This window comes from Garra rufa, chromosome 22, assembly GCF_049309525.1.
Source record: "Garra rufa chromosome 22, GarRuf1.0, whole genome shotgun sequence".
NCBI lineage: Eukaryota > Metazoa > Chordata > Actinopteri > Cypriniformes > Cyprinidae > Garra > Garra rufa.
Window position 1 is genome coordinate 35,246,764 of NC_133382.1, and position 26,183 is coordinate 35,272,946.

Below are 26,183 nucleotides of genomic sequence, written 5' to 3' on the forward strand. Positions count from 1 at the left end.
CATTTTGTACCTGTATCTGTGGAAATTAGTTATTGTAAGATATAATCCATAATTCAACCTGAAAACAACTCCTTTGCTTAACAGATTATTTAGTGTGGTGATTGTGTGGTATTTTTTTGGGCAGGGCAACTTCATGAGCTTCGAATGGTCTTTGTACATGTTTGTGGTTTTCCTGGTAGGCCTAGCTCTAAAGTGAAGTCAAATGCATTTTTGGTGTACCTGAATTTGACCAAAAGAGGGCGCCCGCTCCTAACACAAGAGTCTGAATTGTTTATTCTGATTGTAGCGTTAATGTAAATTAAGCGTTGAATTGTAAATATTCTAAATGTCCATGTAATTAAATGTAACATTTTATTTATTTAATAATTTATATTTGTATTACTTTTTTTAACCAAGTGCACAATAATATAGAGTACTGCAGTAGTTACTGCTGGCTGGGAAAAAAAATTAAGAGATAAAATTATGTCTGTGTGAGAGAATTTATGCATGCATGTTTATATTGGCAGTAAAACTAAATATATATTTTAATGCTGTACTGCAGCAACCAAAGTTTCAGCCAAGCCAACACAATGCTACTAAAATTAATAAAAAAAATATTCATAAATATTTGTGTGGCAAAATGTTTTTTTTTTCCATGTAGGCTAACATTAAATTATTTACACGTTGTGATTCGTCTATTTTTTAGACACTTAAGTGGCCTTTAGCTGTCAGATTTTTTTTTATTATTAGTGATATTTTTATTTATTTATTTTTTCATTTTCTTGGATGACTGTTGCTGAATATGAATATGAAGTGATTTTGGTGAAACAAAAATAAACTCAATGTTAAAGAATTTTAAATTCCACACTGATTAGCAATATTTAAAATGTAGCCTACTTTGAGATCTTGTGCGTTATTTGCATTAATGTTGATATTTTATATTTAGTGGGTAAAATATAACAATTTATTTAGGGTTTGAAGCGGCATACTACCAGTCAAAAAAATAAAATAAATTAATTATTTTAATGTGTTTTTTTTTTTTTTTTTTTTTTTTTTTTTAAGAAGTCTCTTCTGCTCAGCAAGCCTGCATTTATTTAATCCAAAATACAGCAAAACACTGAAATATTTTTACTATTTAAAATAACTGTTTTCTATTTGAATGTATTTTAAAATTTAATTTATTTCTGTGATTTCAAAGCTGAATTTTTAACGTCTTTTTTTTTTCAGGTTTATTTGATGAATACAAGTTCAGAAGAACAGCATTTATCTGAAATGAAAATCTTTTGTAACATTATAAATATCGTTATCATCACTTTTGATCATTTAAAAAGTATTCATTTCTATTATTTATTTTCCCCAAAAAAGTTACGGAAGCTTTTTATTTCAGATAAATGCTGATCTTTGGTTCTATTCATGAAATGGTTAAAAATATATTGAAATATAATAATAATAAATGTTTCTTCAAATTAGCATATTAGAATGATTTCTGAAGGATCAGGTAACACTGAACACTTGAGTAAGCTTTGATCACAGGAATAAATTATATTTTACAATATATTCAAATAGAAAGCAGTTATTTTAAATGGTAAAATATTTCACAATATTACTGCTTCTGCTGTATTTTAGAAGAAATAAATGCATTAATAAAATAAATAAATAAAATGCATTATATAAAAACAAAAAACTTACTGTTCCAAAACTTTTGACTGGTAGTGTAAATAGATGGCGGAAAAGTGATTCATAATGAAATTTTAGGCTTTTAGGAAATGTTCATTTTAGGCTTATATGTGCGCGCATGTTTCGTTGCCGCGCTCGCGTGCACGAGCCGTGTTGGAATGGCTGAGGAGCGCGTTCACGAGAGTTCGTGAGGGAGGAGGGAAGAACGCAATCGGCTGAGGAGTTTTTAATGTCCGCCATGTTGTGAATGGCGCACTGAGGCAGCGAGAGAAAACACACACACCCGCCTCTGCTTTTCCTCGCTGGAGCTCTTCTATTCCATTATTTTTTCTCATTCTCCAACTCCATCCACCCTCCTCCATGAGATCTGTGGCGGTTTTATGGGTGATTGTGAGGGGATCGGATAGATTTATAGAGTAAAATGAGTAAACTGTCGTTCAGGGCGCGGGCGCTGGACGCTCTCAAACCGCTGCCCGTCTTCCGATGCGAGGATCTGCCAGACCTGCACGAGTACGCGTCCATCAACCGCACCGTGCCGCAGATGCCCACCGGCATGGAGAAGGACGAGGAATCGGTACGATTTTGACCATGCAACCGCCGCTTTTGTGCGATACGAATTTGTTTTTTTCTGTCAGTCTGCGCAGGTTTGGATGCAACAAAATGGCCGACTGTGTGTGAGGCGTTTTACACGGTGTTTTGAAGCCGTTTTGCACTGTGCACCGAATTTAACGTCTGGTATACACAGTTGGATTTATTTGGTGGCTGTTTGGGGTGTGAAAGTCGGGTTTTATCAATCCGTTCGGACCCGAATCGTGCAGCAAAACACAAAAGAAGTCATGTGACCGCGGAGGCACCGACATTTTGTTGGATTTTTACTTGCAGTGGCAGCAAACGCCAGCCAGAGGGCGGGAATTCCCGCTGTCATGGGAAACCTGGAAATATCTGAAAATATTTGACAGGGATAGCCCAAAAAATGTGAATTCTGTCATGTACTCACCTTCATGTTGTTCCAGTCCTATATGACTGATTTTCTTCTGTGGGAATCCCAAACAGAGAATGTTATGTCTTGACAGTCTTGGTCACCATTCACTGCCATGCTTTTTTTCATACAATTAAAGTGAATGGTGAACAAGCTATCCCGTATCCTGCTCAAGAAAGTCTGTCATACAGGGTTTAAACAAGATCAGGATGAGTAAATAAAGACAGAATTAAATTTGAGTAAATTACACTGCCAGTCAAAAGTTTTGAAAAGTCTCTTCTGCTCACCAAGCCTGCATTTATTTGATCCAAAGTACAGCAAAAACAGTCAAATTTTGAAATATAATTACTATTTAAAATAACAGCTTTCTATTTGAATATATTTTAAAATGTTATTTATTTCTGTGACTTTAAAGCTGCTGCTTAATTTTTTTGGCATAATTTCTCCAGTCACATGATCCTTCAGAAATCATACGGACTAAACAAATATTTTAAATGTTAATAATAAAAATTGTTATTACTTCTTAAACGGCAAATCAGCGTATTAAAATATTTTCTGAAGGATTATGTGACACTGAAGACTGTAGAAAGCAGTTATTTCAAATATGAAAAACACTTCACAATATTACTGCTTTTGCTGTATTTTGGATCAAAAAATTGCAACCTTGGTGCGCAGAAGTGTTCAAAAACTTTTGACTGCTAGCGTATCTCTTTAATATTTGCCTCTTTTACTGTGACTGCAGAAGTCATGAGTATTTCTATGTAGAAACCCCATCCAATGATGCTTGTGAAGATTTTTTTTCTTGTCAATGCAATGAATGCAAAGTCCTTGAATGCCACGTAATCTTGAATGAATGGGGCATGTATTGGTCTGAAGGTGCAAGAACCCTGGAGAGCGAGGCTGAGCTCAAGGCCCCGTAATGAGATGCTGCCTTTTGAATTCTTATTAGGGCCCTTGGGCCTCTAGCATCAATGACTGCATTTCCATGCACCAAAATATTTCGATTTTATCCAGAAATTAATCATTTCAGTTATACAGGTGTCATGCAGACATGTCAGGTTGATTTGCCTCAACTAGACAAAGCTGACATTCGTGTTCGATGAATCAAAATAAGACAAATTTTTGGGTCATGTGAACAACACTGCATTTTACAACTTTAAAAGAAACACCGTAGCCTACATTTTCAATGTATTGCATTCATTTGTGTTACTCTTAAGGATGTTAATTAATAAGAGTTTCCAAAAGAGAGTGCTTTTTAGAGTTTATGCTGGTTGCATACATCTTTATTAGAAGCTTTAACCGAAACATCAGAAATTGTGCATGTAAACATAGTCATTGACAGCAGCATGTCGAGTGTCTCTTGTAATCTCTTGTGGAGGTTCATAAGTGGTGGTTGTTTACTCTTTGAGCCTGTTCTTATTAAATTGGATGCGGTGTTTGAAGAATTCAGTTTATGCCATATTTATTAATAGGAATTCAAGGTGAGCCTGAGGCCCCTGTAAAAGATGAAGCTTGCATGCTTGAGGCAAATGTTAAGTGTTTAGTCTTTTCATTTGTGCCTTCTTACTGGAGAGAAGCATTGTTTTAAGTGTTATTATAGTTCATTCCTAAATGTTAGTTACTGCTCGTACGGCTGTTGCATTGAAGCTGTGTTAAGACGGCTCTGATGTAGAAAAACATTGGAGAACCTTGACATTTTTGTTAATTTAAGATAAAAGTGAATGCGTTTTTGCTACAGGTAAACCTATAGCTTAAATACTAGTGATCTGAGTGACATCCGCCTGTTTTTCTTGGACAAACCAAGTGGAATCTGAGTAGTTTTGTTTTGGTGTGTTATTCGTGTTGTATATTGTTGGATGTTTACAGCACAAGGCTATCAAATGGTTCACATCTGTTAGCGTTTCTTGTTCTTTTCAAGACCAAATTTGTTCTAATGTTGTTTTTTTCTGACAGTACATGACTTGGATGTTGGTGACTGGTTAAAGCTCTGTTTGTTTGGATTGTGTGGTGGTGTGGTTTTTCCCAGCGGTTAAGTGTTTTGTCATCTGTAATGGCTGGTTTAGCTCTCTAGCTGTTATGTCAGGGGTCAAAAGTTTTGCAATTCCCCAAAGATTTTTTTCTTCAAGCTCTGCTAGGATATTGCATGAGTACTGGCTTTTATTTTTGTATCTGCGCTGTTATCTTCACTTGTCATTTGTGTGCCAGACCAGTCGTTTTAATGGGTTTACTCTCTAAGAGAAGAAAACTGGATGCTGAGAGGTGAAATTAAGTGCAAGATGTCCTTTCTGAATAGCGTGGGAACTGTGTGCCCATAAATAACTCTGTAATTGTGCTTTCATTAGCCTGTGCACTGATATGCTGCACTTTCAAAGGTTACCAAGTAAATAGTTGAGTTCCTTTGAATCTTCTAGAAACATTCTGTGCAAAATGGCTTTTAAATGGGTATGGATAATTAATTTATATTGGCTGTTTGTGGATGCTCACTTCCAGTTATTTCAGGTGTTTTTAATTTTGGTGTTATAGTGCTAGATTATGAAAGATTTAACTATTTCAGAGCAGTATTCCTTAATTAAATTCCCAATTTAGACCATGTACTGGGCAGTTATTGATCTATAAATGAAGAGTCATCTTTTACTGTACACTGTTGTAATGCAATTTACTTGAGCATCACAATAGCTGTGTTTCCAACCTTCAAATTGCGCAAATTGAAGTTGTGAATTGAAAATATGCCTAATGGTTTGCATTAGTTTTGCAAAAACGTTTTAACCCTCACATGGGGTGGTTTTGCAAAACTGCAATGAAAACAATTTTCGCATTTACAGGTCACCTTGTGTATGTAAAAGTCACATGATCATTCTTTAATGTACTATAACCTCAAAAAAACACCTCATATGTAACTACACAATGCTTATATACGGTACTTTCCTTGATGTTAAAGCTTGGATAACCAATTATTTACACTGCACAAGTCTGCAGAGCTGATCACGGCCACTCTAGTCAATGCTTATGTTTATACCAGGTGTGCCGTGGCTTGTTTTGGTTTGAAAAGCATCCTAGATTGGCTCTCCACACCATAGATATATAGATACGTAGATACCCCATTGGACCACTCCAAGCACGTAGATGCGTCTGCCATATTGGAACGGTCCACTTGACGTCATTCACCATACTGTAGGTTCGCAGACCAACGGCTGTGCAGGACTGTGATATTTCGAATATTCAGTGATTACTATGGTGATTTACATAGGTCTATGGGTGACGTCATTCAAGTGGACCGCTGCAAAATGGCGGACGGCTTACGTATAACGGCCCATAGAAACAGTCGCAAATGAGGCATCTACGTATCTATGCTCCACGCTGCTTTTGTAAAGATGGATGCCTACGTCTGCTACGATTAAAATGAATGGCTAGTGCAGTGACTGCGACATAGGTAAACCTACTGACATCCATAGCCGTGACTTATTGTGAGGAAAAAAATTACATTTTAGTCGCATAACATTTATTGGAAACACTGTCATTTCACAACAGTTTTTTTTTAATTGACTTTTCTAAAATATCGCAAAAGTTTTCCGCAAATCTGTAACGAAAAACGCACCCAATATTGTTTTGACATTTTAAAAATGATATTATGAATTCTACTGTTCAAGAGTTCAGTATGATTTTCAGCATCATTACTCCAGTCTTCAGTGTCAAATAATACTTCAGAAATCAGTCTAATATGCTGCTCAAGAAACATTTACTGTCATCAATGTTGAAAATAGTTCTGCTGCTATGCTGAGTATTTCTTTGTGGTAAGGTTCTTTGAACAGAACATTCAAAGAATCACATTTTATCCGAAATAGAAATGTTAATGCATCTTTGTTCAATAATAACTAATAGTGTGAATATTTTAATAAAAGTATATGTAGATTTTTAATAGTGACCATAATATGAAAATATTTATTAGGGATGCACCGAATGTTCGTCAAAACCAAAATTATTGGATGAGAATCATTCATAAATCTGCTGCTTTAGCAAAAAGTAGTACTGAGTCTTCTTGTGGGTTTCTGATAAAATAAGTCAATATTCATAAATATTAGCATTGTAATTTTACTGTTGTTCTGTAAAATAAAAAAGACAAAAATAATGATAACAATCATTACAACACGAAAAACCATGTTCGGTTATCGCTCTTCGGCCCAGTGTTTAATTTTGTTCGGCTTTGGCCAAGAATTTTCATTTCGGTGCATCCCTACTATTTATCTGTGTATGACCAGTGCATCCCTGCTAAATGTTTTTTTCCCTCATGTGTTTTAAATAGTTTGTAATAGTTGAGTTCCCTTGAATCTTCTAAAAACATTGTGTATAATAGCTTTAAAATGGGCATGGACAATTAATTTATATTGGCTATTTGTGGATGCTCAGTTCCAGTTTTTTCAGGTGTTATGGTGCTATAGTTTTACTGTTACAGAGTTAGATTATGAAAAGTTTTAACTCTTTAATAGCAGCACTTTGTGATTCAATTTCTATTTTAGATCTCATGTATTGGGCCATTATTGGTTTCAAAATTAGGAGTTACTCCAGTCTTCAGTGTCAAATAATCCTTCAGAAATCAGTGAAAATAAATGCTGAAAATAGTTAGGCTGCTAAGTATTTTTTTTTTGTTGAAAGATTGAATAGAACATTCAAAGAATCACATTTTATCTGAAATAGAAATGGTAATGCATCTTTGCTCAACTAATTTCTCTTTTGGAAAATAGTGTGTATATTTTACAAAAGTATAGGTAGATTTTTAATAGGGATGCACCGGTTGACCGGCCATAAATCGAAACCGGCCGGTTTTTGCATCTAACGCGTGATCGGCAACCGGACGGTTTTCGTTTTTATCCCGGCCGGTTTTTTTCCGGAAGTGTGTACGCGGGCCGCGGCATTCGATTCATTCAGAAACATGTCACTTGTGTGGCGGTTTTTCGAAATCTGTGAGCAGGACGTCAAGATTGCAATCTGCAATGTCTGCAAAGGACAGCCGCTTTTCTGTGCTCGCTGAAGTTGCGCAAGCGTACCTGTCCTCGCCCTGCACAAGCGCAGACAGCGTACGTTTGTTCAGCTCAGCTTCTCACGTGACAGATGAAAAAAGAAACTCACTTGTGACAAAGCTGAGATGCTTATTTTTGTACAAAGCATTACTTTACTTTTGAAAAGCCAAAAATAAAAGTCTGTTCTGTTAAGAATGATTATTATTATTTTACATTAAAATGCCTGTTGGCTTGCTGTTTTACTTTACTAAAAGCATGTTTTACTTATTAAACTGTATTTACTTTATATATATACTTTATATTTACTACATATTTATTTTTTATTTAATTTCAGATGTCAGATGCTATTGATTCAATAGCCAAAGCCAGATTGGCCTGTTAAATACTAAATAAACATGTTGTTTATGTTGTTTACTTGCATAACTTCTTGTTTTTGAAAAAATCGGAAATCGGTATCGGAATCGGCCAGCTTGCTTGTAAAAAATCGGTATCGGAATCGGCCATGAAAAATCATGATCGGTGCATCCCTAATTTTTAATAGTGAGTATAACAAATATTTATCTGCGTATTACCAGTGCATCCCTGCTAGAGTTTTTTTTGCCTCATGTGTTTTCTAAACTTTAATGTCTTGCTATTTAGTTGACCCTGTTTATAGTGTAATAACTGGTTCTAATAGCAGGTGTGCATGTAAACATACTCTTTAGCAGAAGTGTTTACTGTACACTTATGTCTCATCAACTCTGAGATGCTGTCGGCACCTGACCACTTTCAAATTATTAACCTTGACGTCATCTTGTTAAAGCAAACGCATGAGGTCATGATTCAACTCAAAAGGTGCCAGATTATTGAACTTTGAGTTAGTTGTGATAATGAGGAAACATCCTGGCCTTGTTCATTAAGGGGCGATCAAATGTTACTCATCACCTGACACTATGTAAGATGTTCTTCATCCTGCCTGTTTGTTATTTAGACAGACTGAAAGATGTGATGCCACTGTTGTTTATAGATGAAATCACTTGATGCTACTGTTGACGAACAATAATGGTACATGACATGTTGGTTCAAGGGCTGCCACAAAATTATTACATTTTTACGTTAACAAAAAATACATTTTTAGATCATCTCTTGCAGGTTGCTCTTTCATTTTATCTTCTGTCTTATACGAGAGAAGAAAGGCTCTATCTTGTCACATGAAACCTCAGTGAAAGCCGCAAATTCCTCCCGCTTTGGCAACAAACGTTTAATTAAACATGTCTGCTGGCAATTACTAGATATTCATCTGCCGTAGCTGGTTTTCTTCTTGATGTGAACTTATGTAACCCTTGAACACGGTTGTTCACGGTTGTTGCTTGTTTTAACTGGATTTTCTGGCCATGTTGCTGATGTCTCAACTGTACATTGACCTTGTTTGGAAATCATATCATTGTGGCATCATGTTGTCAACAAATTGTATCAATCATAACCAGGATGGTTCAGTGACAAAGCGCTAAAAGCACCAAGCACAATTGCAGTTGAGTTTGCGATGTGCATGCAGTTGTTTGGTGTAGTTATTCCAGTTTAATTGTGCAGTGTGTATTAGTATTAGTATTATTATTATTATTTATTTATTTATTTATTTATTTATTTTTTGTATGATTGAAGACATGTTTCAGCCGTGACGCCATTGGATCAATTATAAGACTATTTTCTTTTTATTTGTTAGGGATGCACTGATTGTTCAGCAACCGAAATTATTATTATTATAATAAGCGAAAAGGTAATAAGTTATACCGAACAATGACATGACGCAATCAAACAGAGGCACGCACTAATGCAGCAAATATGTTGCCAGTGTTGAAGCATTTAAAACTGTCAGAGAACGACCAACAGCGAGAGACTGTTTAGAACCGCATCGCATGTCTTCCATGAGAAGAGAAAGGGTTGGTTTGCTGCTTACTGTATGATGACTGAAATCCCAAAATGGCCTTGAACCTTTAGTAAATAAACTACAGAACATTATGTTGTCTAATGTATGCACAAATTGTATGTATTCTGACAGTTCTGCACAAGCTCGAAAGCCGGAGATCAAAGCGTTGAAACAGCGTAATGAGAATCATTCATAAATCTGCTGCTGTCAGCAAAAAGTAGTACTGAGGCCTTCTTGTGGGCTTCCACCAAAATAAGTGTCAACATTTATAAATGCTAGCATTGTAATTGTACTGTTGTTCTGTAAAGCAAAATTAAAAAGACAAAAATAATAATCATTAAAACAGCTCTATTAATACATTTATTATAACATTCTCCTTTGCTCAGCAAGGCTGCATTTATTTGTACATTGAAAAACACATGCCTGATTCAAAAAGGGGGTCTTAAAATTATTTTTAAAGTTAGTAAAATAATATTCTTTGGCCATTTTTAAGTTTAAGTGTGCTTTGTTGGTAGGCTGTAATGTCTACTAGAATGTTAAAAATGTTCAGTGTTAAGTAAATATTTTTAAATTGTTTTGTAATAGATTTTTTTAAAAGCAAGACAAAACTGTAAAAAACACATTTTGGCTATTTAATTTCATGCAATGGTAAAAAAAAAATTGGCAAAATACATGGGGGGGGAAAACACAAAAACGTACTCTGTAATCGGTCTTCGGCCCAGTGTGTAAATTTTCATTTCGGTGCATCCCTATTACTTGTATACATTTATTTATTTGTCTTGGTTGCCAACCTGGATGCATTATTTTCTGTGTTGTATGGTTATTGTTTGGACTGTTAGCAGCCTATGTAGGGTCTTTGTGTCAACCATGTGGCAAATACAGTCAATCCAGCAAGCTGGTTTTCCCAGACATGACAGTTTCCTTCTTCCAACGACATTCCGGAGTGTAGTCTAGGCTAGAGGTCATGGCAGCATTCCAGACAAGTTTGACCTGCTTTTTCCCCCCTCCGGTTCCTGGACAGAATGCCAGGACTGTGTAAATGACTCGGCATGTTCTGTCAGATCAGCATTGCTTCAAAGAGCAGTGGGAATATTTGCTGATAAGGAAAGGGAGAATGTTTCTAATGCAGTTTGATGTGAGAGCGATAAATGATCTGCACTTTAATGTCGTGTCTAAATGAAGCTTTCAGCTCTGGCCTAAGGGGATCTTTCTTGAAGGACAACAGATTATTACTTTGATTATTTCTTTTGATGGGATCATTAATTTTAATTCGTTACTTTGACCCTTGTCCAGGATTTTGGAATGAGGATCTGTAAAGCTTTTTAATGTTTCTTTCTTCCCCTAGTCTGTAATGATAATAGACCTGTTATATTGGCTGGCTGATTTGAGAGATGTGGTTGGGTGAGCAACAGTTCTCTTTGTTAATGTATTTCGCACAATGCTTAATATAAAAAGTTTTTATCTCAGCATTTTGTACATTACTGTTCAAAAGTTTGTGGTCTGGAGGACGTTTTGTTTTGTCTCTTATGTTCACCAAAGAAGCATTTATTTGATCAAATATAAAGAGAAAAATATAATAAAATATTATAATTTAAAATAACCATTTTCAATTTGAATATGCTTTAAAGTGTAATTTATTCCTCTGATGCAAAGCTGAATTTTTATCAGCATTCAGTGTCATATGCTTCTAAAAATTATTCTAATATACTGATTTGCTGCTCAAGAAACATTTCTTATGATTAATGTTAAAAACATTTGTGCTGCTTAATATTTTTGTGGAAACGGTGATGAATTTTATTTCCACTGTTCTTTGAATAGAAAATTAAAACGGCGTTTATTTAAATAAATAAATTTTGTAATTATAAATTATAGTTCTTATAAACGTCTTCACTGTCTCTTTTTGGATTTTTTTCAGTGCATGCTTGCTGGGTATTATGCATGATATAATGATGTCTTTTGCTTTATTTTAGCCATTCTGGTCTGTAATACATAGGCTGTTTGTTTATATTTTTAGTCTTTTCCAAAAATGGCATGCTTGTCGCAATTCCTTATAACTATCTTATGCCCTTGATTTTCTAAATGTGTTTCATTTAGAGCAAATTAAGTTTTTTTTTTTTTCTTCTTCTTTGCTAGAGTACATCCAAAGACAACACACAACATCGTGCTCAACAGCCCATTTATTTTCTTTATGGATATCTTGTTACCTTTAGAAATCCATTATATCATAGAAGTAAAATGGCTTATGAATGCAGCAACATGTTGATTTTAACCCCGGGTTGTTCTAGGGAGAACGTCCCTGTAATAAGCGTACGGTAAGTCACTTTAAATGAGATGTGCTAAGTGATGCACTAGTAATTAGTTACTCCACCTGACTCTGGATCAGCCAGACCAACAGGCGCTCAGTGTATATGATGATTTGATAATCCAGGGTTTGTGGATTTGGGCTTAATGCCGAGTTGTGTTTTTATGCACTATGAAATTGTGTACCATGCAGTGGTAGTAATGTGTTAGTGGAGAGATTCTGCTCTATAACTTGTACCACAATATTCTTAAAAAAAAAAAAAAAAGTTTGTGTTGTGAGCTGGGACTTCTAGTTTGTAATATTGCCTTATTGCAACTCTACTGAAATGTCACAGAACCATTACAGGTGTGCAAGTGTGCATTGCATTTTGTTTTACAGTGCCTTTAAGCGTATATAATGCATAACAGCATAAAAAAAAGATTTGACCCTGGACCACACATTTTTTTGGTCACTTTTTAGGTCAGTTGAGATTTATACATCATCTGAAAGCTGTCCATTGATGTATGGTTTGTTAGGATAGGACAATATTTGGCTGAGATACAACTATTTGAAAATCTGGAATCTGAGGGTGCAATAAAAAAAAGAGAGTGCAAGAAAATTTTCTCAAGAAAGTTGTCCAAATGAAGTTCTTAGCAATGCATATTAATCAAAAATTAAGTTTTGATAATTATGGTAGGAAGTTTACAAAATATCTTTATGGAACATGATCTTTACTTAACATCCTAATGATTTTTGGCATTACAGAAAAAAATTATAATTTTGACCCATATAATGTATTTCTGGCTATTGCTGCAAATTTACATGTGCTACCTACGACTTTTGCGTAGTCACAAATGAGATTAGTCATATTCCCAAATATTTTTCTAGCCAAACTCCTTTGACCTCAAATATTTAATTAAAGACGTATTTTTATTTGTAAAATGCAATAACATTAATATTTAAGCAAATTGTGTTCATGGCTCTCTGATGTTCTTTACTGGTTACATACAATGCAGGTAAACAGATACGAGTTTAATATTTACTGTTTATTTTTTTTTATTGTTGTAGTTGTACATTTTATTATATGCTTTTACAAAATATGTTCATCTACATTCCTTATTCAGGATTTGGCCACAGGAGATCTTAGTTGCAGACACTTGGGGGAGGGCGTTTTTTCTTTCAGTTTTTTTTTTTGTGATCGTTTTGTTCTCCCTCCCCTCATGTGTTTGTAATTATGATCCTCTGAGGTCAGTGACGGGGTCATCCTCGGCAGGGGGAGCATTTGCAATCTGAAGGTTATTCAGAGGACCGTGCCAAAGGAAGTCTGGCTTTTGTCTGCTGATAATTGCCTCCTTGCGTAAGACCTTTCAGTGAGAGCTCGCAGCTGAGTCATTTAAGACGAGGTGTGTGTGTGTGTGTGTGAGAGAGTTTGGACTCTGATGATCTATTGAAAGTTAGGTTTTAACGACGGCTGGCAAGAACACAATGTTAATATGTTTAAGTAAACAGATGTGTTTTACTTTCTTATTGCTATTACATCACAGATTTTATCTCCTGAGTTTTATCGAGCTGGTTTCAGGCCATCATGCGTAATGTTTTTTTATTTCCTTGTGCCAAGTGTAGTAATTTTAGATGAGCTCCTAGGGTGCATGACGTCAGCCGAACTGGACGAATGATTTGGACTTTTTGAGTTCAGTTACGCTTTATGCTGATTTCAGGCTTTTCGTTTCCTAACGTGGTGTATTTTTGGAGGCTGCACTCCAAAATAGGTGCATTTTGTTTTGTGCAGTCTGTTTACCTGGCCTACTTATATGAGCAGGTTTTTGAAAACCTGGTTCATGTAATTGCATTAAATAGTTTCCGTGTTCTCTCTGAAACCACAGCTCATCTGTTTTGTGGTCTGATCTATACTACACATTCACAGGGAAGGTAAACAAAGGCATGAAAGTGTTGTGTAAATGTAAATGCTGTGTAGGTTTTGTTGTAATAATCAGGTGAAATTGGCTTTATTGAGAGACTCTCACATTGCATCTTCAGCACTGGTTATTGTAGAAATTGGGCTTCTGGGAGAAAATGAACCAGGGCAGATCATTGCAGCATGTTTTTACCGTCATTGTGGAAAAAATGATGCTATCCAGTGTTTGCAATCAAGCTATGGTTGTGATGACAGTCAAAATATTGATATTTTATCCCAAGCTGCTTCTGCACTTTCTCAAGTGTTTTGTAAGTATCTTAGCAAACCTTAGCACTGTTTATCTGCAACCTTTTGAATCTTTCAGTGGTTCATTGGATGCAATTAATGATAAAGCGGTTTGGAATATAAATGTGTGGATGCATGGATACGATATGCAATATTGTGCCATATTTGATGTAAATGTTGTTCATTATTTTTTTTTCTCTCAGTTTGTTGTGTTATGAATTCTAAGTGGGTTTGCTAAATGAATCAGACTTTCCAATGCAAGTATATACAGTGCATCAAAAAAGTCGCTTGTACTTTTATTTTCAAGTGATAGCTCACCCAAAAATAAAAAATTGTCAGTCAATTACTTACCCTCCACTTGTTCCAAACCTGAGTTTCTTTCTCCTTTTGGCCATAGAAGATATTTTGAACAATGTTGGTAACCAAACAGTTGCTGGTAGCCATTGACTTGCTTTGTATTTTTATTCCAAACTACTAAACAGCAACTAGGGATTTAACCATATCAAAATCTGACAATACGATAATATCGTGATATGAAATCCATGATACAATATTTTTGCGATTTTTAAATTTTGTACATTTCAAAGTTAAACAATTTCATCTAATGTACTTTAAGAGTTCAAAATTAAGAGCTCTAACATGTTTAACTAAGAAAATGTCAGAAAAATGTAAATGAATTGACTTGTACCTGAACTTTAAGGGGGACTCAACCCTGTTTTTATTTGTTGTACTGTCTCAGTCTAAATTATTCACACTGGTGTTTTAGGAAGCCAAACAAATTAGAATATAATCACAACAATTTATATTATTGTTATTCCTATGACCGTAATAGCTATATATTGTAAAAACAACTGCACTGTAAAATAAATGTAAATTTTTCATAGGTATATTATTTTTCTTTATACCACAGTTGGGAAAATAAAGTACTACTTTCCTAATTTCTATACTTGAAAGATATATTTTAAATGTGGACTGCAATAACATTACCTATTTAAACCAATAGCTGTCAGCAAGTCATACTGCAATTTCTTTTATTTTGACGGAAAAAACTGCAGTAGAGCTTTTATTTTGCTTTAAACAAGTTCACTGCATTCACTGTGAACTGAGCCGTTCTGAGGTGCGGAAAACATCAGATCGTGATCTGATCGCCTGAACAAAGTGTGTGCTTCGCTTTGAAACGTGCAGCGAAAACAGACTTGAAGCATTCAAGCCATATTGTGCTTTAGGTTTTAGTTCGTTTGACATACTTTGCTAAAGTATAATGGCCCGAAACACAACTTTAAAGGCCTTTTATGATAGAATAAGAGGTTTAAATATATTTTTTAAAAACTACACTTTTTTTTTTTCCCCAGAAAACCCATATGTGACCCTGGACCACAAAACCAGTCTTAAGTCGCTGGGGTATATTTGTAGTAATAGCCAAAAATACATAGTATGGGTCAAAATTATTGATTTTTCTTTTATGCCAAAAATCATTAGGAAATTAAGTAAAGATCATGTTCCATGAAGATTTTTTGTAAAATTCCTACTGCAAACATATCAAAATGTAATTTTTGATTAGTAATATGCATTAAGAGCTCAATTTGGACAACTTTAAAGGTGATTTTCTCAGTATTTTGATTTTTTTGCACCCTCAGATTCCAGATTTTCAAATAGTTGTATCTCGGCCAAATATTGTCCTATCCTAACAAACCATACGTCAATAGAAAGTGTATTTATTGAGCTTTCATATGATGTATACATCTCAGTTTTGTAAAATTTAACTTTATGACTGGTTTTGTGGTCCCGGGTCACATATTGTCATGTGACCGCAAAAATATTGAGACTATTGCGATATCACAATATTGACAACTATTTGTTTCCCAACGCTCTTCAAAATATCTTCTTTAGAGTTCAACAGAAGAAAGAGACTCATACAAGTTTGAAACGGCTTGAGGATGAGTCAATTTTTGGAGAACCTTTAAGACGAACTTTGTGGTTCAGTATGATTCATACTTTGTGTATGGAAATGCTTACTGAAGCATATGTCTCTTTCTTTATGGCTGCTATAGGAACACCATCTCCAGAGGGCGATTTCCGCCCAGCAGGTGTATGGAGAGAAGAGGGATAACATGGTGATTCCCGTCCCAGAGGCCGAGAGCAACATCACCTACTATGACTCGCTCTACCCTGGAGACTTCAAGATGCCAAAGCAGCTCATTCACATACAGCGTGAGTACGCAAATGTTAATGAGGGAGTTTTTCCTTAATGAAGCAGTGTTTTAGGTTGGATTGTTATGGGGGACAGGTATTGGAGCGTTTGAATGAACGTGTTTGAAGCCTTTGTTACCGACATCTGTCCGCCAGTTCCTGAACAGCAGGTGTTTTGTTGTTTTTTGTGCTTTGTGAGTGTTTGTGGATTGCAGGCTGTGCCATCTGCCACGTCCTATACATTTGGGTGCTTTCACTTCATCTGGTTGTTAAGATGTCCTCAGAATGCCCCTTTCCTTCAGAGGTTGTTTTGTAGTGTTTATTCGAATGCATGGAGCAGTACATGCATCTTTTTAAGCATCATCTGCCAGCAGCAGATACATGCCGTAAATATTTCTTCTTGACTATTGCACTCTATTCTGCGTCATTTGTTTTAAAAATTATTTTTTTGTTTACATGGAGTTATTAAATGTTGATGAGTTGGTCTCTGTCTCTTGTTTGAGGTTTAAGACTTGAACAGAATCTTTCATTGAATTTAGTTTTTTGTGATTTAATGCGAGAAATGTTGAATATTGATGGTGGAGAAAAAACTTTAGTCGCCCTAAATAAACTTAATGATGTGGTTTTGTTTTGTTTTTCCTCTTCCACTGAGGTAGATGTTGATGTTTGACAATGTGCTTGATTTAAACCATGCATGCTAATTTTATCAGTGATGGTCAGGCTATTATTCTCACAATTTAATTAAATTTAGTTTTGTATTGCAGTTCATAATACATTTATTGGCCAATTATTATTTTTTTTACTCTAATTAGGCTTAATGTGTTATTTGTGAGTTTCACTTGCATATGAACTGACTGCATGTTTAGGTTTAGGTTAAACATGTGTTTGTTGTTCTGTGATTGTTGCCGGAGAAATTGTAAAATTCCAGCCAATAATTTTACTTCGTTTTATACTGTTTTTATATATTAGTTAATGTGAACTAACAATGAAAAATGATTCTAAACCATTAATTAATCATAGTTGATGTTAATTTCAACCTTTTAGGAATACTGTTTACCTGTTAATGTTATTTAATGAACCTGGGCTGACTAACAATGAACAGGTACACTGCTGTTCAAAAGTTTGGGATCAGTACCATTTTCTTTGTTTAATGCAGGCTGCATTTATTTGATCAGCAATGCAGAATACAATTCTGAAACATTATTACAATTTAAAATAACAGTTTTACTCTTAATTAGCAATGTATTATCAATGTTGGAAATATTTGTGGTGTCTAAAAAAATTTTTGGAACCTGTGATACTTTTTTCAGGATTCTTTGAATAAAAAGTACAGCCTTTATTAAAACTGATTTTTTTTTTTCTAACAATAAAGTTCCTTGCACACTGAAATTTTTCTCATGTTAAAGAAATAAATACGACCTCTGTTGTGTCAATCACGTTTACACAATGCCTCTGAAACTTTCGTCCGTCATAGAAAATCGAATCTGGTCCAAACTTTTTTTTGTGTGTTTTCGCATCTGTAGCAAGCATTTTGAAAGGAAAGTATGACGAATAGGAAAAAAAAAAAAAAACATTTCCAACTTTGTGCAGTTACCTTAAGTCTTTACTATCACTTTTTATTAATTCAACACATCCTTGCTAAATAAAAGTATTTTTTTATTTTATTTTTTAAATGTACTGACCTCAGACTTTTAAATGGTTAAGCATATTGTTACATAGAATTTCTATTTTGAAAAAAATGCTGTTCTTTTTTTAATTTTTATTTATCAAAGTATCCTGAAAAAAGAATTACAGGTTCCAAAAAAAAAAAGTGTTGATAAATCAGCATATTACAATAATTTCAGAAAGATCATGTGACACTGAATACGGTAATAATGATGCTGAGAATTTAGCTTTGATCACTGGTATAAATTATATTTGTTATATTAGTAGTATATTAAAACAATATTAGTTTTTCTGTTTTTTTAATCAAATAAATGCAGCCTTGATGAGCATAAGAAACTTCTATAAATACTGTAGCAAATGTATTGCTCGCTGTTAATTTATCCTAGTTGATGCATTAACTATGGAAGCAGGGCTCTAGAGTGCGACCAATTTGGTCGCATGTGCGACCTAATTTCTCAATGGTGCGACTAAAAAAAATCAAAGGTTGCACCGGTGCGACCAGCCGTTCGAGGGGGAAAAAAACGAAACTCCGTCACTCTTAAAGTCTCCCTGTTGCTCAACAACAGACACACATTAGACCCATATCGTGGTCTAAACCAATCAGAGATAAAGGACGGATCCCGCCCCCCCTCTGATTGGCCGTGGTCCAGATATTCCTTTACGTGTGTGTACGTTTGAAAATGCATGTGATGCAGTCAGGATACATGGTCAAGCGTTTACAATGCCTCCTCCGCAAAAACACGGACTGGATCGCGGACTCCATTCATAAAAACCGAATTTACTATGGCACGGAATGACACGTAATACGTTGATTTCTGGAATGATAAATCAAAAGTTGGTCTGTCACTTAATTCAAATCGCGATATGGACTAGTGTCTATGAAAACTGAAAGGCACAAAGACCGTTTAAAATGAATCCTGCATGTTCCGTTTGCCTCTATGTATTAATGGTGGAGACGTGTATTTTTTTTTTTTAACTACACGTGTATAGGCTACTGAAGATTACTTGACGCTCCCCGCAAATTTTTGGCATTTGCATCTCACATGAACAGATAAACTCAATCTCCAAACCTACTGTGTCACTTTTACCGTTTCATTTGAGAAAGCATCATATCATACTGTTCACACAAAAACTTCAAGGCAACCTGTCAAAATAAGAGTACGGTTTAACATGAAACAGAACAATATTAGTCCTGTATTACTTTTGTACCGTATAATGTAGGTGTTTATATATTCCTATTTATAAATCATATATATGTTTGCCAAAAATTAAAAAGGTTTATTTTTCATTTGATTAAAAATAAATACATGTTTACGCTTTCGATTGATTATGAGAAAAATTAAAACAAGAATTTAAAAAAATAAAATAAAAAAACAATTGTAGAGCCCTATTGTTCAAAATGTTAAAATAGAGAGTTTTATCCTTATTTTTTCACTGAAATGTTTTCGTTATAACACAAAGTAGGGTAAAGTACTGGGGAAAAAATATGCTTCAAATAAAGAACTTTATATTGACCAGATTGTTAGTTAATCATTTACAAGTCAATATTGCCTATATGGACAGGAATTAAAAAATAAATAAAATAAAAAAGTAAAAAAAAAGTGAACTTGTAAAACTGCAGTGTTGAATGTGATGCGGTTGAAAATTTGGGTGCACCTAACTTTTGTGCTGGTGCACCTAAGAAAAAAAGTTAGGCGCACCAGTGCAACCAGTGCAAAAAGTTAGTCTAGAGCCCTGGGAAGGCTATTGTAAAGTGTTACCAATTGTTTTTTTTATTTTTTTTTATTTTTATTTTTTTCCAAGTACTTCCCAGTCAGTTTTTTGTTATACGTAACGTGTTCTTAGAAATCTTTTAGTCTGGTTCAGTGTTATGATATGTATAGGTTCACTGTGTGGGGTACTTAATATTTAACTGTGACATGTAATTTCTTGGCGGTTTCCTCAGTCCCGACCGCATGTGTGTTGTAGGGCTAGAGAGAGTAACTGGTTGAGTTTAAGTGAGTCTGGTGGCCCCTGGGTGTCTGTAATAGGAGCAGGAGGTGTCCTGCTGTCAAAGAGCATCTGAACACGCTCCCACACACACCAGACGAAATGGGGGGAGAGAGGGGGAGGACGTGAGGATGAGGCACTGGGAACTGTAGTGGGGATGTGGTTCAAATGAGTAAGTGTTTAAGAGACATCTCTTGGGATCTCTGAAATACACATGATGGACAAGATGTGTGTTTTTACATCACTCACTCAAGTGAGTTTTCATTGATTTATTGTGTCTGAAAGCAAGGTCTCCTAAATGGGGTTTATTTTGGACAAAAACTACGTTTTATGTGCCATTTAGAAGCCGGCAAATCTGAAATCGATGCTACCATAACAATAGACTATAATGCAACAAAGTGGTAGCCCATTTAGAAAATTGAATGGAGTTGAACAGAAGGTTATTTAGAAATTATTCGAAAACGAAAGTGATTTTTGCTGCAAGACAAACTTATTTTAATTTTTTTTATGAAGTGCCTGTAAATGTAGTGATGTGTGTCATGCACTTAGAAACATCTTAGTCTAGCTTAGTATTGAAATGTTTAAAAAAACACACATCATGGTTTGCACAAAAATATAAAGCAGCACAGCTGTTTTCAGCATAATAAGAAATGTTCTATAAGTAAGGCCATATGATTTTTTTTTCCAAATTCTGTTGTATATTATTTGTATTTTATTTGTTAGTTTATTTTATTTATATATTTTTTCAAATTCCGTTTGTTCTGGGTTTTTTTTTTTTTTTTTTTTTTTCAGTTTTTTTTTTCCTTAAATTTTCCAAACTTTTAATGGTTAAATTAAAAAAATATTAATCAAGAAGCATGTCTGATTAATTGGAATCATAAAATGTACACAATTTAACAGAAATGTATTAAAATATTAACAAAAAGTTGTTTTTAAGGCCTTATGAATTTTTCCCCCCAAAGTCAGTTTTAATTTTTACCAAAATCTGTATTTTCCAATAATTTTCATTTTTATTTATAATCAAAAGCATCTATAATTTCATAAAATAATTTAAAGTATTAATTATTGATTTATTTATTTATTATTTCAGAAATACTGTGTATTAATTTTTTTTTTTAATGCTAAATAAATTCGGATTAAATGTTTTTTCAAGTAAATATTCCTTAAGCAATAATGTTTTATTTATTTATTGGTAGCACTGGTGCTCCCAACTTCAAAAAGTTAGGAGCACAATTTATTTTTAGTAATGTGCCAATCTTGATTCTTCTTGGCCGATTCTGATTGCCAATGTTTTACAAGCAAATGGGCTGAAAAGGGGGCGCCAGATTTTTTCAAAGGTTTAAAGGGGGGCGCGACCAAAAAAGTTTGAGAACCACTGGTTTACAGCCATTTGAAGTTGTTCTGAAATCGTCATATCACACACCACTAACTGCAATGCAGTTTGTGCAGATCTGAAACAGAGGTTGATTGAGAGGGAAAAAAACGTCCTAGTTTAGTGGAGCTCAGTGACAGGGAGTGATTGACGGCTAATATCTCAAATCTGCATTAAAGGTAATAGTTTAGAAGTTTAAATGGTTATGTTGGAGAGAACGGCGAACCTGTCACTGCATCAACTCACAGCAGTCTGTGCAGTAGTTAGGCTAGTGAAAGTTTTGTAAAGAAACCAAGTCGAGCCACAACAAATTCTCGCATTCGCACAAACGCTCCCAAACATAATTTGAGGTCACGCAGATTAAATTTTGGGAGCATATGCGACCAAAACGGTCGCAATTTCTCCGTCACTACTAGAGTAAGCTCCTGATTGGTTAGCGCGGCGCGAATTTTTGCCAAAATTCAGATTTTTCAACTCGCGCCGCAGGATGGTTATCCGCGTCTTTGCATTGACTTAACATGTAAATCACTCGCGCTTGCCGCTTCATTCGCGTCCGGTGTGAACGCACCATTAGTCTGGCTTAGTGTTGAAATGTGGGGAAAAAAGTGCATGATGCTTTGCACAAAAATGCGATTAACTGTAATCATGAAATGTACACGATTTAACAGCAATTTATTAAAAGGTTGAATTTTTTTTTTCTCAGTCAGTTTTATTTTTACCAAATTCTGTATTTTCCATTAATTTTCTGTATGTCATTTTAATGGTTTCATATATTTTTTTTAAATAATCAAAAGCATCTCTAATTTAATTGATTTTAATTTCACAAAGTTATATAAAGTATTCATTATTTTTAATTTATTGCATTTATTTTTTTTTAAATACTGTGCATTTAATTTTTTTTCTGTTAAATAAATTCTGATGTTTTTTTCAAGTAAATATTCCTTAAGCAATGTTTTTATTTATTATTATTATTATTATTATTATTATTTCTTCTTGTTTTATTATTATTTTTTAATTTCTTGTTTTATTTTTTAATGTAGTGCCAGTAAATTTATGTCTTAGTGTTGAAATATGTATATTTTTGCTGAGTGGCTACTCAAAAACTGTGTTTTTGTCTCAAAATCCTGCTCTTTTCAATATTCAACATGCAATCCCTTGGTTTCACAGACAAGGCTTAAGCCTAGTCCCAGACTAAAATGTAAATCTGAGCAGTTTCAACTGAAAGAAACTTCCACTGATTGCTCTTAAAATATGTCAGTGCCCTTGTTTTTTCTCCAGATGCACACCAGTAATGTTTTTACTAGGGCTGTAACGATACGCGATATGAAACCGAAATCGCGACACTCAGATCCACGATCCTGTGTCGCGGTGTAATAAGGGAGAATCGCGACATACCCCGTAGGGATGGCTCGATACAATTTTGACTTCGGTACGATACTAGGATCTAATACCTTGTTATCGATACCAAATCGATACCATAGGTAAAAAAAATAAATAAATAAAAAGGAAACAGGCAAATATAGGTGAATTGAAAACTCTATGAACAACTGTGCAAAGAAATTTTTACTAAAAAATAATAACTACAATTTTGATTTTAGAAGAAACAAAACTGAAGAGATCTAATTAAAATAAAGTAATCTCTTAATATATGTGACCCTGGACCACTAAACCAGTCTTAAGTCGCTGGGGTATATTTGTAGCAATAGCCAAAAATACATTGTATGAGTCAAAATTATTGATTTTTTTATGCCAAAATCATTAGGAAATTAAGTAAAGATCATGTTCCATGAAGATTTTTTTGTAAAATTCCTACTATAAATATATCAAAATGTATTTTTTTATTAGTAATATGCATTGTTAAGAACTTAATTTGGACAACTTTAAAGGTGATTTTCTCAGTATTTTGATTTTTTTTTTTTTTTTTTTTTTTTGCACCCTCAGATTTCCAAATAATTGTATCTCGGCCAAATATTGTCCTATCCTAACAAACCATACATCAATAGAAAGCTTATTTATTCAGCTTTCATATGATATATACACCTCAGTTTTGTAAAATGTAAGCTTATGACTGGTTTTGTGGTCCAGGGTCACATATTTTCAGTCTTTATCACAAAGAAAATGTGAATGCAACAACAAAAACAACAACAACAAAAAACCCAACAGAGTAGAGGATACAGGTTGGATTGTGATTTTGGGACTGAATAAAATGGGTTCACATATACATATCTTTTCAGTCTTCATTTTTTTGCTAGCTCCTTTGACCACTGCAGAGCGCGTTTCATCTGTGTGATCCATTGCCGTTTGTCTGTTATCACGCTTGCCGGTTTTACGCCAGTTTGCGGAACACTGCCGCATAGTGGTGAAAATCGGAACAGCGGATGAAATACCGAACTGAGCAAACTTTTGATATTGCACCGTTTAAAAAAATAAATACCGGTATTTTCACAGTACCGGTATACCGCACATCCCTAATACCCCGTGACTACCTTTCCAATCATGTGACGCCTGCCTGCAAAAGTTGAGCTAGTTGAAGAAGAACGTGAGGAAACATGGCAACCAACCCAGAGATTGCGGACCCTCCCTCCTCATTTAAGTCAGCAGTATGGCAACATTTCGGAGCTGTATGATCCATAAAATACGGAGAAAGGCTATTAATAAAGAAAAAAAATCCAGAAAATGCGTGTAGTATAGCCTGCGCAGTAAAAATACAATTATGTATAAAATGTCATAGTAAACTGTGTCTGACATGAAAACCACGCTAGTCATTGTCCCATAAAATGACAAATAGCAAATAACACACATAGTATTTTCATTACGTTTCATTTATTTTGTTTTTGTATAGTAAAATGAGACCTTGTTTGCAATACGTTTACCCCGAGACCGCGTCGCAAACACCAGCTCGACCGCAAAACACTTTCACTATGAGAGAAAGCTGCAGCCGCGCAGAGATTCCACCGCTTGACGCGTCCCATGTGAAATGGCTTTTAAACGGTCTTCAGACAGAGCGCGAACACAGGCACAGGACTGTTTGAGAGCAGCGTAAGCGTGTACCGGATTGAGTCCAAAGAGCAAATACCCGTGTATGTCACCCGCACTGCACCTGACAGATAAATATTATTCCACCGTTGCGTCAGTTATAGCGGTTCACCCGTCGGGTAGGACTCTGTTTCACACACACAAAGAATCTTGCATCGCTAGCAGATTTAAAGAATTTGACATCTTGACAATTTTATCACTATCATGTTAAATTTAAAAAGAAAAAATTCAGTGACAGACAGACCTTAGGCCTATCATTTGTTAATTTTAATACAGAAGGTTTTTATTAAACCTTAAAATGTGACCTTGTATGTAAAACTAAGAAAGCTATTGAAAATTTATTTTATTTTATTTTTTTTTAATAAATCTGTTGTTTGATTTTCAGTTTCATGTTTTAATTTTTGTTCAAAATATCGTGATACGTATCGTATCGTGGCCTAGGCATATCGTTACACCCCTAGTTTTTACTAAGGCACGTTTATAAAAATTACTTTAATGTCCTAATTGAACTATGGCTTAATCCTGGCTTAGTCTTAAGACCTGTCTGTAAAACCAGCCCAATATGTTCTCATTGGCGTTTATCTCATCATGTAGCATTTATGTAGACTTCAATTGCAGAAAAATTGTGGGGAAAATTGTAATTTTAACCTGACTGAAACCTCTCAGAAGTTGTATATCAACCAGCCGGTCAGAAACTAGCTATTTTGGCTAGTGCTTGCAATTTGTCAGTGCAAAACTGCATCTGATCCTCTGTAGGTGTGTTGTTTTAGGCTGAAACACAATTGCACCTTAACGAAACCTTGAACGAATGAAGAAAAGTGGGCCATGTTGTCAGACCTGAGACTATTGCTCCAAACTTTAAATGAAAAAACTATTATCTGAAAGGAGTCCTAAGCTTGAGGGTGTTTAACCTCCGGTGGCTCTCTTTCCACAGCTTTCAGTTTGGATACGGAGCAGCCGGACTACGATCTGGACTCGGAGGATGACGCTTTTGTGAATAGGCTGAAAAAGAAGCTGGAGGTGGAGGCCCTGCAGTTCGAGGAGATGATTGACAGATTGGAGAAAGGCAGCGGACAGCAGGTTATTAAAAAGATTCACCGCTTACAATGTGAACCGCGGGATAAAAAACCTGTGGGATTTCAGTCAGTGACGCTCAACTTTAAATTGAAAGCTGAAGTGATTCTTCTAAACCCTTCTGTCTGAATTCAGGATGTCACTGTGTGGAATCCTTAAATCCCACAAACCAGGAGTTATTAAGTTTAAATTGGTGACTGACTGAAGCAGATATCTAGAGCAGCTGAAAGACGAACAGCTGTCAGTCAATGCCAATGAATCGTTTAAAAGTTAAGGATCAGTACTTGACAGTAAAGATATTTATAGTGTTAGAAAAATCTATTTTAAATAAATGCTGTTCTTTATGCTTTCCTCTTCATCAGATAATCTTGGTTTGCACAAAAATATGAAGCAGTTTTCAACCTAAGAAATGTTAATTTTATTTTTTCCAAATTCCATCATTGTTTTTTTTTTTCTGTTTAAGTTTAAATTTTTTAGTGTTTAATTTTAATGGAAAAATAAAAATATATTAATCCAAAAGCATGTCTAATTAACTCATGAAACGTACACAATTTAACGGTAATTTATTAAGTAAAAATACATATTTAAGGCTCTATGCAATCTGTTTTATTTTTTCCAAATTTCCAAAAAAAAAAAAAAGTTGGATTCTGTTTTTTCCCTTTTAAATTTTTCTAGACTTTTAAATTAAATTCAGTTTTATTTTTTCTGGATTCCATTTTGTTTCCATTTACAATTTTCTACACTCTGTTTTAATGGTTAAATTTAAAAATAAGCATGTAATAATTAATTGAAATCATGAATCGTGTGTGTATATATATAT

The 26,183-nt window shown here is 34.6% G+C and overlaps 1 protein-coding gene across 1 annotated transcript in view; it reads left to right on the forward strand.

Moving 5' to 3' along the window:
• The first annotated feature begins 1,895 nt into the window (after positions 1-1,895).
• Positions 1,896-26,183, forward strand: part of epc1a (enhancer of polycomb homolog 1 (Drosophila) a) — a 26,149-nt gene continuing 1,861 nt past the window's right edge. The window contains exons 1-3 of the mRNA XM_073827930.1: positions 1,896-2,230; positions 16,089-16,248; positions 25,224-25,369. Of these exons, the coding sequence (XP_073684031.1) occupies positions 2,078-2,230; positions 16,089-16,248; positions 25,224-25,369 (459 nt within the window). The 5' untranslated portion in view covers positions 1,896-2,077. The remainder of the gene's footprint in view (positions 2,231-16,088; positions 16,249-25,223; positions 25,370-26,183) is intronic.